Source organism: Anguilla anguilla, chromosome 18 (assembly GCF_013347855.1).
Source record: "Anguilla anguilla isolate fAngAng1 chromosome 18, fAngAng1.pri, whole genome shotgun sequence".
Lineage (NCBI taxonomy): Eukaryota > Metazoa > Chordata > Actinopteri > Anguilliformes > Anguillidae > Anguilla > Anguilla anguilla.
Genome location: NC_049218.1, coordinates 23,628,764 through 23,642,917, shown reverse-complemented (window position 1 = coordinate 23,642,917; position 14,154 = coordinate 23,628,764). Strand labels below are relative to the sequence as shown.

Here is a 14,154-nt window from a genome sequence, read left to right as displayed (position 1 = left end):
CGGTCCGGACCTCCTGTCCCGTCTGCCTGACTCATGACTGTCAGGAACGAGGGGCGACCTTCCCCTGCTTTTCCTCAGTCAATGAGTTTTCCGAAGTGGGACATTTGATTCCTGGACATTAATGCTCCACCCATAATTGCAAAAGATTGCATCTCAGCCTGGGAACTTCCATCCTAGATACCAAATATACCCAGGTTTCATAGGATAATGATCTGAACAAACACAAAATAGCAGTTTATTTGAATGAAGTGACGTTTGTTTGCTGCAAGGTATTATTTTAATTTAGCCTTATCTTTTAATTTAGTCTTATTTTAAGAACTACATTGACGTCCACCCGTCCATGCTTTCCCTCTGTTGTGTCTCCTGTGTACCAGATAACAGTCACTTCAGAATCCATTCAGTTTGGTGACGCAGGTGATAACGTAGTCTCCACTTCATCGAAGGCTTGAAGTCTCCACCACGCCCCTCTCCTTACACTTCACAGATTAGCAATTGACATAACCAGTACACGACCTACATACAGTAGGCTCCATAATGTTTGGGACAAAGCCTTTTTTTCCCTCTGTGATTTGGCTCTGTACTCCATGCTTTTAGATTTGTGATCAAACAATTCACATGTGGTTAAAGTGCAGATTCTCAGGTTTTATTAAAGGGTATTTTTTCATTTTGGTTTCACCATGCGGAAATTACAGCACTTTTTATACATAGAATCCCCATTTTAGGCACCATAATGTTCGAGACAAATGGCTTCACACATGTTTCTGATTAGTCAGGTGTGTTCAGTTCCTTTGTGCAGGTATAAGAGTTTTCAGTGCCTGGTCTTGATTCTAAGCTCTTGATAGCCTTTGGTGTCTGTTATTGGCATTTGTCAACATGGGGACCAGAGTTGTGCTAATGAAAGTCTAGGAAGTCTGAGAAATAAGAAAAACAGTCAAAGACATAGACCAAACCTTAGGCTAACCAAAACCTCATTAAGTAGAAAGAGAGCACTGGTGAGCTCACTAATCACAAATGGCCTGGTAGGCTAAGGAAGACCTCTACCATTAATAACCAAAGAAAACCCCCCAAACACCTGTTCGACAAATCAGGAACACTGTTCTGGAGGCAGGCGCGGATGTGTCAGTGACTACCGTCCACAGAAGACTTCAGACAAACAGAGTTACACTGCAAAACCACTAGTTTGCTGCAAAAACAGGATGGCCAGTTTACAGTTTGCTAAGAAGAAACAAAAAGAGCCTGCAGAGTTCTGGAAAAAGGCCTTGTGGACAGATGAGACCGAGACTCACTTGTATCAGAGTGATGGCATGAGCATAGTATGGAGGCCCAAGATGCAAAGCACCCCCCCTCTCATCTGTGAAACATGTTGGTGGGGGGGTGCTATGGTTTGGGCATGTATGGCTGCCACAGGTACTGGCTCACTTGTCTTCATTGATGATGTAACTGCTGATAGCAGCAGCAGAATGAATTCTGAAGGTTACATAAGCATCTTATCTGCTAAAGCAAATGCCATAAAAATTTGGACAGCACTTCATCCTACAGCAAGGCAAAGATCTCAAACATACCGCTGCTTTTCAAAGCTAAAAACCGGAAAATCCTTGACCGGCCAAGTAGGTCGCCCGGTCTGAATCCAATGGAACATGCGTTTAATACGCAGAAGAGAAAAGTTGACAGGAGCTGAAGATGGCTGCAGTACAGGCCTGGCAGAGCATCACCAGAGAAGATACTCAGCACCTGGTGATGTCCTTGGGTCACAGACTTCAAGCAGCCATTGCATGCAAAGGAAATGCAACAAAGTACTAAACACGACTACTGCCATTTACATAACATTAATACGTTCCAAACATTATGGTTCCCCAAAGTGGGGAAACTGTGTAAAGAGTGCTCCAATTCCTGCATGGTGAAACCAAAGTGCATAATAACACTAGCTTTAATAAATGCTGAGGATGTGCACTTTAATCACATCATTTTATCGATTACAAATCAAAAATTGTGGACCACAGAGCCAAATCAACAAAAATCTGTTTGCGCCGAACATTGTGGAGCTCACTGCACACTGACAGACATGGTCCAAGTTCACCTCCGAGCACCCTCAGGTTTTTTTTGCACGTCTCCTGCGAGCCAAAATATATCTGGCCGACGGCGGCGTGTGCTTTCCTCAGCGGCGTTCGGCTGGGAAAATGGCCGTCGGGCTCGCTCCGTAAACAGGCAGCCGCGCACAGCCTCCGCGCCCGTCCAGGATCCTCCCGGCTGCTCGTGTTCCATGCCCTTATCTAGCGCCCTGCAGAACCAGCGCTTTCCCCCCGGGAGGGGGGGGGGTTCTGATTTAGGCGGCGACCCCACCCTCAATAAGGCAAGCCGATTCGCCGTCCCAGCCAGATAACGTTGGCAGAATTCCTCCAGGCTTTTAAAAAAAAAAAAAAAAAAGTTTTGGTGCTTCTGTCAGTTTTTACAAGCAGTAAAAAAAAAAAAAAAAACCCCTCAAGCTGTTCCAAGATGGAGTTCAGAGAGTTTCGCTGCCAGACAGCCAGAGATGACAGTTCTACAGAAACGCGTGGGTCAGCCCGGTGAGATGCGGCGGTTCGTGGCCCGGTGGAACGGGGAACGGTATAACGACACAATTACATAATCAATAATTATATAATCATCGCATCACGTTCAGATGATCGCGGCATCTGTTGGAAAGTCAAAGTAGGTTGACCTCTCCGTGTGCCTGAGCGCGTGAGTTTTCAGTGCAGTTTGATGGATGTTCGCTTACCCGCACGGTTGCTGTGAACAGCCTATTATTAGACCGGGCTTCAGAGAATTAGTATTTAAATGTTACCTTTCGCTTAAAAGTCATTTGATAATGATACGTAAAACCGCCACAATCGTCTTTTTGAAAAAATAAACTGTTACAACTAAAAACAAGCAAATTGAGTATTTATTCACTATATATTTATGCTATATTTAAATTGAAAGACCTCGAAGGCCACTGTAACCAGGCTGTCATATTGTTTAAAGGTGTCATTAACATTGAACAGATTAATTATTCATCCATATGGTTTGATTTACCAGGCTTAAAGGGATGCTGACAGGAGGTGTGATGAATGGGGTTTTATCAGATTCCTGGCAAACCCGCGCCCCCCCCCCCCCCCGCCAACCGCCACCCCCCCGCCTTGTCGGCGCGTGCCGAACAGCCTCGCGGCACGCGCCCCGCCAGCCGCCACCGCGGCCCCCCCGAAACCCTCGCGCTCGGAGGGGGGCTCCGCAAACAAGCGAGTGGCAGCTGTGTAAATACGGATATTGTTCCTCCGCAGATTACCGGCGACGCCCGTGCCTTTTCTCCAGAATGTTCCGTGCGGTCTGTTCCTTCCGGCGGGCCCCATGCTAATTTGTGGGGGCTGGAGGGGGGGGGGGGGTGGGAGAGCTAGGGAAGAGGCGGGGGAGGGATTCGGGGATGCATATTTCCGTGCGATAAAAACCACCTCAGAAACGTTTTTCATTGATTTTTATGGTTCTCATGGGGAAGAGAAAAAAAAAAAATCAATGATGCAACCCACCATAAGGTAATATCCAGGATCCATATTTCAGACGGACTTATCAATTTGTCCTCAGTCATTGAGTCGCTGATTTCTGTACGCGGGGGTTTAAGGGCAGGGGGGCCAGATGTGACAGCTTCGAGGCGTAAAGGTAGCTCAGCACCTCGGCTGAAAAGGGGAGTGGACGCTCAGCGGCGTGTGCTGGTGGCTCTCCTGACCTTTAATGTCGTCCGTTATATCGGCGAGCGAACATAAAACCCCTAATAAATCACGCTAACGCCGTACGAATGCTAGTAAAACACATACCGGGGGCTCTTTTAATGCATTAATATCAACCCCCGCTAAAGGCAAATCTCATCATGAACCTGAGCCTCGAGGGCTGCGTGTTTACGGTCGGCGCTGTCATTATTATATATTTTATTATTCTTTTATCGGTGGATGTCCTCATCTGAATTTTACTTGCTGTGCACTTGCACGACGGGATATTCAGGGAAGCGAGTTGTGTAGTGAGTAAGTGATTTTAAGTAACCTTGCTCAAGAGTAGAGGTGGGTATCGTTTAGATTTTTCAGATACCCGTGCTAAAACGATACTTTTAAAATGGTATCGGTGCCTAAATGGTGTCTGAAACGATACCTTCTTTAAAAAAAAAGACTGAACGACGACAAGAATGTACTGTAAGAGAAGAATACAGTAACCTTTAATTAAATTATACTTATCAATAAATACAAAACTATTTCCATTTCGCTTGAGATATTTTGACCAATTTAACGTTAGCTAGCCTGCTAACGGTACCTGCGGTCACTGGCTGAGTCTACAGAGCGAGTGTGACGTTAGCTAGTGCTTTGTAATTCGGTCCGGTAGGTTCCGTTCACATGGGGACTGGTGCCACAATGGTACCAGGTTTCGGTACTCAACCCTACTCAAGAGTGGCAGTAACAGCGCCACACCTGGCATTTAAAACCAGCCGCCCTCTAGTAGCAGCTTGTTATTTTAGAGAGTCAAAGGTGGGTTGGTAAACCAAAAGAGTTAAAATGTTTCAGTATCGTTCGGACGCTCTCTGAGACGGATCTTTTTTTGTAACATTCCAGGGGACGAGGGGGAGCCGTCCCGCCCCCGCCCCCAGGCAGGGGTGCAGCCGCGCCCCGGGGGGCAATGGGGACCCGCGGGTCACTGCCCACCGCCCCGTCTGCGAGAGGTGTCCCCACCCCGAGGACCAGGGGGACCCCGGGGGCCCCAGGATACAGACCCCCCCTGCTGTCAGCCACGCACGAGTCCTACGACGACTACGTGAGTCCCACCCTCCTTCCTGCTTAATGACCGAGCCCAGCGATGGGATATTCACTGGGAGAAATGTACACTCGCTCCATGGGTTAAATCTGATGTGGTGCTGCCCTGAATATATTGAACAGAGACACGCATTTAAATGGTGAATTTGGCTACAGCTGTCTGAAGCCTGTGTCTAACCCTTTGAAGAGTAGGCTTTTTGGAAGTCAGTGTTCTAGAACTCCGTTGTTTTCGATTACCAGTAGCGATTGTGACATCAGCTTTTAGAACGCTCGGGTAAGAACATTCTAATCACATATTTGTGATGTCACACCTTAAAGGGTTAAGGATACGTCCATATAGCCGTGTGCTAGAACGGGTCTTGAAATGTGAAGAGAGAGAGAAGATATGCTGTTACTCGCATAAACATATACGCTCTGTGTTTACCAGCCCTTAAGCAACCTGTCCCTGACGAAAGAAAAAAAAACTGAGGTTGGCTACAGCATACAGGAGGAGTGTTGCATAAAAGTAGTGGAAATGACCATTGTGCTTAAATAAGATATCAAGTTAACTGCTTCACCTTCTTTGGATTGTTCAGGAATCCAGTTATCGGCAAGGGTTTCTTATTTTCATGCATTAATCCTGATCTTAAAAAGAAGCTTTGAGAAACATGACGCAAATGGTAAAGCAGAATCTCTGGTGCATGCTGTGGCACCAGAGCAGACAGGGCTGTACTGGAAACAGGAAATGACAGCGTGCAGCTGTTCGGTCCTTCCTGCCCATACGCACTGATGATTTGAGCCCTCTCCGTCCAGCCAGCTATTATTTTCTCTTAATATCCGTAACCTCCCCCCCAGTGAAAGAGCGTTATAGATGAAAGCACGCTTTCAGAGAAAGAATGGGCTTTTAAAAGATAAAAAAGGCAAAATGCCTGTGAGCATGCAGGGCTCTCATCGGTTAGCGCTGCGCTACGCGGCGCGGCGCTGGAGGCTCGGGAGACGGACGGAAAGCCGCCGGGTCACTCCCAAGGTCGTTTGGCGGGAGGCGGGACTTTCCCGAGGTCAGAGTGGAGCGCGCTCCGAGCCAATGAGGAGAGAGGCGCGTTTCAGGAGGCGGGGCACCGCGGGGATGCACGGGGGTGTGCGGGTTTTCTCCTGCGCTACCAGCCCTTCCGCTCGTCAGCGGCCGCATGCAGGAACGGCCTGCACGGGGGGTGGCGGGGGGGTGGGGGGTGGGGGGGGGTCTCAGTGCTCGCGGTCTTATTGCCCCTCAGGAATTAACTTTTATGGAGCCTACGGGTTTCTGGGCTTGGCCCGACCGGGGGAGGAAGAGGAGAGGCAAACACCGGGGGGATTATGAACTACTCTGGTTCTGCAAACACGGACATCATCCGCCCCCTCCCCCACCCCATCCTTTTGTTTTCTTCCTTCTTTTCAATTCCAAGCCTCACCTTACACCCCCCCCTCCTCAACCCCCCCTCCCCTCCAGCCCGGCGCTGGAAAGCGCAGAGCGAAGCCAGCAGGATGCGCACAAATGAAGGGTCGGGGCGGAGCTTTTATTGCACCATTAGAACACACCTGGGGCTGAGCTCGCAGCCTGGCAGCGCTAATTCATCAGTTCCATCTGCCCGCTCCTTTTCACCAAGGGGCATCCTCAACGGTGGAAAAAACACCCCCCCCCCCCCCCCCTTCAGCCTTAAAAATAAGAAGAAATAAAAACCTCACGTCGCTGGTTTAGCTGTCCGGAGCCCGAATGGGAGCGTCTTAGCGAGAATCTCTGATCGCGCTCTCATGCTAATTCGGGGGAACGGCCTCGAACCAGCGAGCCCCCGCGGAGATTTTTGGAATGCTTGCACCCTAACGGAAGGCGTCTCTCCCCCCCACCCCCCCACCCCAACCCCCGCCCCCCGCCCGAAACATCAAAGGACGCGAAGAGCGCCAAGGTCGTTTCCCGCCAGACGCCTCGACTTAATTAAAAGGCTTCACCCGCGCCCCTCTCGGGAGCACGCGCGCGCCGGTTGCCGTGGTTATGTCTGAATCACCCCGTAAACAGCGCTTTATGAAACGCTAGCCAACGCAGCGGCAGTGTGAAAGTAAGTAATGTATCGGGGTCGGTAATTATGTTTCAGAATATTACGCTTTTGACTCCAGGGCGAAGCGCAACAGAAGTGGGGGAAAAACTCAAATTGAATGGAACTCGAAATTGAGTTTAAAAAAAATCATATCTGAATTCCAGATTTCACTTAGAAGATTATACAGGAAGAACAACCTGTGACAGAACGTTTATGGTTTCTCTTGAAGCATGACTCGGACCGGTTTTTTTCCGTTTACTGAGATAGGGAAAATAAGTCGTTATAATGTTGTTGTTTTGAACCCCGGTTTGGACATCTCTGGGAGAGGAGCGATGACTCATCAATTCCAAATATTAGGTTCGGCACCACAACTCAGAGGCTGCTCGAGCGAAAAAGCAAAAACAGAAGATGTTCATTTGCAAATGGATTTCAGAAGGCCAGCTGTGTCTTAACCTCATGCATTGATCTTTCCACTTTGGCTCAATATCATTCCCTTACCTAACCATATTCCGTAGTGGACCCCTGTCCTGACAGTTCAAAAGTAAAAGCAAAAAAAATAAAATAAAATTGTGACCATCACATCTAAAGACGAATAAAGTGTCGAGTTTATATTCTTGTTTCATTTCAATGGGAAGGTCCATCCAGCCTCACAACACAGCAATGTTGTTTTTTTATGTAGGTTTAGAAAAGTTGTTTTTCCAGGAACAAACCCCCCCCCCCCCCCCCCCGTCCCCGTCCCCGTCCCCGCCTCGCCTCTTTCCCTTGTGATGCCTTTTATAAAAGCACACCTGCTTGGCCAATCAGAGTGCTGGACACGCACGTGCGCCGCCTCCACCGACCTATAGAAACCAGGCAGAGCTAACGGATCACAGATCGCACCTCAGCCGCATGATGTCTGGCTGCCTTCACAACCATTGTTGTTAACTATCACGTTCACTCGCGCTTATTACATCATCTCCGCCATTTCCTGAACTCCGAGGTGGCAGGTTTATTTAGGATGTGGGGATTTTTTTTAAAATGGCTTCACGGGCCTCAGAAACTTTAACGGTCCGTCGCGTGTATCCAGGAAACGGCCAAGGCGGCCCCCGTCGCGCCCAATCGCGCTGCGGCGTCGCCAAACGAGCTCTTGGCGCCGGTCCGTGCCCGGCGCGGCCCGACGGCGATCACCAGCGTAACGGTTAGCGCGCTACCTTCCATGGCCGTTACTTTTACAACCTTTTACACAGAGCCCCCGAATCAACAGAGCTTTAATAGCTTTCTTAAGTGGCTTTCTATAAGGCAATCTCAGAACCAGCCATCCCCGAACCTCAGTTACTCCATCATTCTTTAAAATTTTAAGTGAGTCATTTCGTGTGGGGACCTGGGGACAGCTCCATTTTTTACATCTCAAAAAAGCCTTACCCGTTTTTTCCCCACATCCATTTGCCTTTGCAAAGAAAAAAGAAATAAAAAAAATAGCAATAATAAAAAGAAAAATAATAGCACTTTGAGGTGGCATACTTATTTCCCAGTCCATTCACCTATTAAGGGTGAGTCATTTTATATTGTCTGTCATATTCTGTCTAGGTTATTTTTACGGACCAAGAAGTCAGCGGTACCTCTGCCGTATCACTCACACTAAAAGAAACATACCTTTTCAAATGAAATACAAAGCCCCAAATAATCAGCGCAAATGGAACTCCTACCCCCCCCCCCCCCCAATTCATCTGCGGTCTCTGATTGTACCAGTCCGCGTATGGCTGTAATTTGTCACATTGGCAACGGTTCACACGGAACACGAAAGGATTGCGGAAAAGCACCTGTTAGAGCGCTTCATTTATCAAAGCAAACCCGGCACGGGGCTTTTCTCCTGACGGCGGGTGATGGGATTCTGCCCCTCACGCGCGTGTTAGGTGGGGGGGGGGGGGGGGGGGGGGGGGGTTTCAGAGGTGCGATTATAATTTACGCTGTAGCTCGGACGATAGCGATGAGAACGACTCTGAAAACGAGCGGGATGAGCGACCACAAAAAAAAGAAAGAGAAAAAGAGAGCAGCCCAGGGAGTGCGGAGCGCTGGGCGGCCTGAAGGTTCTCGCCGCGGCTGGACCCGGAGTCGCCGCCGTCTGGATAAGATACTCCGTGTTTTATTTGCGTTCGTTTCCCCCCCCCCCCCCTTGGCTGTCACTTAGCGTTTCCATGGCGAGGCGGTTACACGCATGACAACAATGTCTGAGCACTGGGGCTCCCCAGGGTCGGCTGGGACAGGAACGGCCTGGCACCCCAGAATACTGTACCCCACTACCCTCTACCAGAGGAACCACTGCACCCTACAATACTGTACCCCAATACATCATTCCAGAGGAACCACTCTGAACCCAACAATACTGTACCCCACTACCCCTGTACCAGAAGAACAATTCTGAATGCCACAATGTTGTACCCCACTATCCCAGTACTAGAGGAACCACGGCACCCCAGAATATTGTACCACACTACCCCTGTACCAGAGGGACCACTGCACCCTACAATATTGTAGCCCACTACCGCTGTACCAGACCCAGTCTTGCTGTGTGAACCCCTCTACCCATGCCAAGCAGATCCCTCTAGCGCAGGCAGCACAACCACTAAGCCAGCCCTCCCATGGTACACCTCCTGTGGACCGCTAGTCCAGAGTGCTGCACAGGGCGTAAATAACAGCACTATTATTGGTCGCCCAGGGCAGCAGCGCCCTGTCCTCCCAACAGAACCTCAGTAGCTCATCTACTGAAGCATATGTGCTCAGCAAGGATTTAGGTTGGGACACACCCCCACCCCCGCCCCCCCCCCCCCCCCCCCCAAAAAAAGTTCACTTAAGTTGAAAGTGTTTATTTTAAGCGGTGCAGAAACACCTTTGCCACACCTTCAGCTTGTTTCAGTGTTAAATGTACTGCTGTGCCTTGTGCTGAATGCGTTCGTTTAAAATACCAAAACGATTCGGACACCCTTATTTTTTGACTCGGCAAACGTTGTGACCTTTAAAATAGGCCCGACCTGGCTGTTTGCTTACCCATTAACGGCCTCCCCCCTCCCACCCCACTGAACTTTCCTGCGAAACAGTCTGTGTTGTGAAGTTTCCAGAACCTTCCAAGCTTGTGAGAAATGTTTTAAGCCCTCAGAGCCAGTTGGCTTATGGGTTGTGACAGTGTAACAGTGGTGAGGTTTTATTGATTTGATTTATTTATCTTGCCTGGGATTTTTAATGTGTGTTTGCAGGGAGAGCCCGGCAGCCAAGACGAAGGTATTGTTTCTGGAGCAAGACCAGCTTTCAGCACAGACACTAGGAGATAAATTCTTGGAGAGCATGTGAGCTGTGAGCATAAAAAGATGATTTACAGGGAAGATTTTGTTTATAATAAACCCCCCTCCTTAAAGAAGCCCACAAAAATGAAAATCTTGCAGGCCCGTTTTAACACATCTGAGAGGAATGGACATCTGGGCTGGCAAAAGGCATTAAGACCAAAGTCCCCCCCCCCCCCCCCCCACCCACACACGCCCAGCCGTGATATGAGCGGTTAAAGTTGCTATTTCCTTCAGGATGTCTGGCAGGATGATGAATATATATGAGCGTTATGCAACGCTTCTTTTGGCCCCTTTGTACTTTGCGCAGACAAACATATTCAGAATCCCGCTAATAACGCCTCCTCTGCCAAGCGGCGGGCGAGGCCCGGCGGTTCCTCGCTTTCCGCGCCACTTCGTTAAAAACCCCCCGCTCCAGAGCCCGCCGTGTGCCAGCGCCCAGGAAGTCTTAAATCGCTCGAGCCGCGGCGGGACCCTCTCCAAATGAGCCGCCACCGCCGCCACTTTTTTTGGCCGGGATCTCAACCGTCCCAACGCGTCCAAACGACACGTGACGCGCGTCGCGCGGGGGGGGGGGCGTTCGCTGCGGAGCCGCGAGGCGCCGTTTGCTGGGCAGGCGGCAGGAAGTCTCGCCGTAGCGTTATGCAAGATCATGTTTATCCATGTTCCGTTAAAGACGGGGGAGTTCTCGGCGTCGCCATCGCCGGTGCGCGGCGAAGGGACTGGCTACTGTAACACGGTAATCTCACTCCTATGAACGGTATCTCCGTGTTTTCTTCTCCCTCCGTCGCCAGTAAATCGCGGGGAACAGCAGGGGTTTTTTTGTTGTTGCGGTTTTTTTTTTTTTTTTTTTTTTCTTCCCGGAATTGGTTTGTGGGTCCCGTGCGATCGTTGCCCGCGGGTCGGACCGCTGCAGGTCGTAAAGCGCGCGTCGCCGTATTGCGGGTTTTCCATCAAAGACTATCGGGCGGGACGTCAGCTGTGAAACGCATCTCCCTTACGCCGCGCGCGCGATAAGATACGCTTTAAGGAAAAATTAAATGATGGAACTGCCGTAAAGCGAAAAACAAAGCGAGGGCGAGCGACGTCACCAAGGTGACAGAGAAACGGAAGGCGTAACCGGAAGCTAGATGCACGCGATTAAACAGCTCCGTACATTAAATATAAATATGCAGCAAATACAGGACCAACCTTACTGCGATATTTGGGCAGTTTGTCCGGAGAGTGACAGATAGGCCTACTCTCCAACGCTGCAGTTTCCCTTTGCCTGTGCCTGTGGCATGTCCGTTAGTCTGTTTCCTCTCCATTTGAATCATCATGTTTGGCTGAACTGGTGTAGACAGGAAACTACATTCCCATGCTCTTTTTCTGCTCTCTTCACACGCAGGCCTACGGGTCCTTTACAGTGTAAAAAGCTGCGTTTCATTTCAGAATGATTGTACAGTGGGATATTTGGAATCTCCAAACCTGAGACAGACCCCAGTAAAATCTGGTCTTAAAGGTGTAAATACCTCGCAGGGTAAAACGGATTCAGGCTCAGAGAAGCAGTGGAGATTCTTGTTTAGCTATGACCCAGCCGCCTCTGGTAATTTCTAGAACAGCAGATCCCTTTCCATCTCTGCAAGCATCGTGTTAGAGAGTACAAACTCTCCCCTCCAAGAGGGCTAGCTTTGCTGTACAGAAAAGTGCAGACAACGGTAGATGCAGTTGTTGATGTTGCATAAAATTTCTCACAGTGACTACTGGTTGCCATCACTGGCGTACTAAAATATGCAATACTTACTAATCCACATTTATTTATTCAGGAGCGCTCAAGCAAGTCTTTAAGGAATCGCATATTAATTTAAAATGAATAAATCACGTACGTGCACGAAAAAAGGATCTGGCGGCTTAGACCTTTGCGAATGTCACATTTTCAGGGCATTGTGTAATAAGCAGACCACGAGGCTTTTCTCCGACTAGCCTTAAGAGTGGCGGTCACATCGGAGGTAATTGCTTTTTAACAATAGGTTTGGTTACACTGTCGAGGTTAACTAATTATGGAGATGAGGTTCCGCATCTCATGGCGCAGAAGTCCCCAGTTTAATAAAAGAGATGTAAAACATACACCGCTGGTTTAACGCCGTCACACGCGAAAGGGAAGTGATCAGACTACCAAGCGCCCTGGCGGCACACTGAGACGACCCAGCAGGGCGAACCTCGCCCTTAAAAACAGCGAAATGCAGCCCAACATCATACAAGGTTCAACTGAATGTGACGTGCACTACATGGACACCTGACATCCAACATCTCGTGAAAAATTATGGCTATTAATATGGAGTCGGTCAAACATTTGCTACTATAACAACCTCCACTCTTCTGGGAAGGCTTTATACTAGATGTTGGAGCACTGCTGCAGGGATTTGCTTCCATTCAACCAGAAGAGCATTAGTGAGGTCGGGCACTGATTGGGTGATCAGGCCTGGCTTGCAGTTGGCTTTCCAATTGATCCCAAAGGTGTTGGATGGGGTTGAGGTCAGGGCTCTGTGCAGGCCAGTCAAGTGATTTTACACACCGTTCTTGACAAAACCATTTCTGTATGGACCTCTCTGTGTTCCCAGGGGCACTGTCATGCTGAAAGGGCCTTCCCTAAACTGTTGGGGAAGCACAGAATCACCTGTAATGTGATTGCATGCTGTAGCATTAAGATTTGCCTTCACTGGAACTAACGAACAGACACAGTGTATATTATATAAAATGCTTACACTATTTTATATTAATGTGTACATTTATGTAAGTTCATGGGGGTGGGGTGAAGAACATTGTTTCCCTGTTTTGACACTAATTCTGCATTCCCTCAGTTTATGATTGCTCTGTTAATTATCTATAGCCGGGGTTTTGAGAAACACACCGTTATTGAATTCTGCAGTGTAAAGGTATTGGCATTTAATCTCCTTCCAAAATGTGAGAGAGGCAATTTGGTGGAGGAGGGATTTGGTTGGGGGGGGGGGGGAGAGGGGAGTGGGGTGGGGGGAGGAGACACCCCTCCTCACCCCTAGAGCACCTCTCACAGTTTAATGCGTTTATGTGCCTCCGCGTCGCCCATCGCCGATAAAACAATTAGCCCGTTACTGGCGAGCCCTCGTATCTCCAAAGCTGCTTTTCCTGTCGCCTGAAAGCGCGAGGCTTTGAAGGCTTTTTTTCATCACAGTTTAATTAAGGCGAATGTAATATCGTTAGCTTTCCGAACGGGCTGAGGCGGCTCATAGTAGCGCACGGGCGCAGGATGTCGGCGCACGCTGTGCTGGGGCGGAGGGATACGTACGCTCCCAGAGAAGGGCCCGGCTGTAGCGACGCTCTCATAAGGGTTCTCAAGAGCAAAGCAAAGCAGTCGAGCGTTATTACTGAAGGCCTGGCGTTGTGCACTGTGAAATCTCAGACCCGTCTGTAACTCAGGAGTGAGGTGCTGATTCAAAGCCCTGTGTTTCTCTAGGCTTGCTGTAGCAGGCAATGGGCCGAGCGCTGTCCTGAAGCTGTCCTGACGGTCGGGTCTTCCAAATTCAGATCCTTCACAGAGATGTCTTTTTTTTTGTATTCGGAATAGGTCACAGAATCCAACCGTTTCAATTCTTTGTTTTATGTTCATCATGAGGTTATAGTTAAAATCAAATATATCAGCAACAAATTTAATTTAATTTTAAAACATATGAAACTCAATGCAGAATTTGAATATCCAGGTTCTTTGTGTCGGTTTATGGCGTGCAGTAATATGCAATATTGTGTTATGTGTACCCAATTACTCAATGTGCCAGTCGAGCGGAACCGTGCTGTGCTCCTTTCAGTGTACGAGGGAGGGTCTGAGGACCGTACCATGAACTTTGTCACATGCACTGAGGTGTGAATGCCACACAACTGAGCCGAAATCTGCAATTACTGGAAGGCAAAGGTTTTCTGTGCAATTAGCTAGCATATGGGCGAACTCATGTACAGTAGACCGTGTTACGCAGA

At 48.9% G+C, this 14,154-nt stretch overlaps 1 protein-coding gene across 8 annotated transcripts in view; it reads left to right on the top strand.

Moving 5' to 3' along the window:
• The window catches only part of khdrbs2 (KH domain containing, RNA binding, signal transduction associated 2), a 146,227-nt gene that overhangs the window by 99,709 nt on the left and 32,364 nt on the right, over positions 1-14,154 (top strand). For all 8 annotated transcript variants that reach the window (XM_035399770.1, XM_035399772.1, XM_035399771.1 and 5 more), the window contains exon 6: positions 4,608-4,806. In XM_035399770.1, coding sequence (XP_035255661.1) covers positions 4,608-4,806 — 199 coding nt within the window. The remainder of the gene's footprint in view (positions 1-4,607; positions 4,807-14,154) is intronic.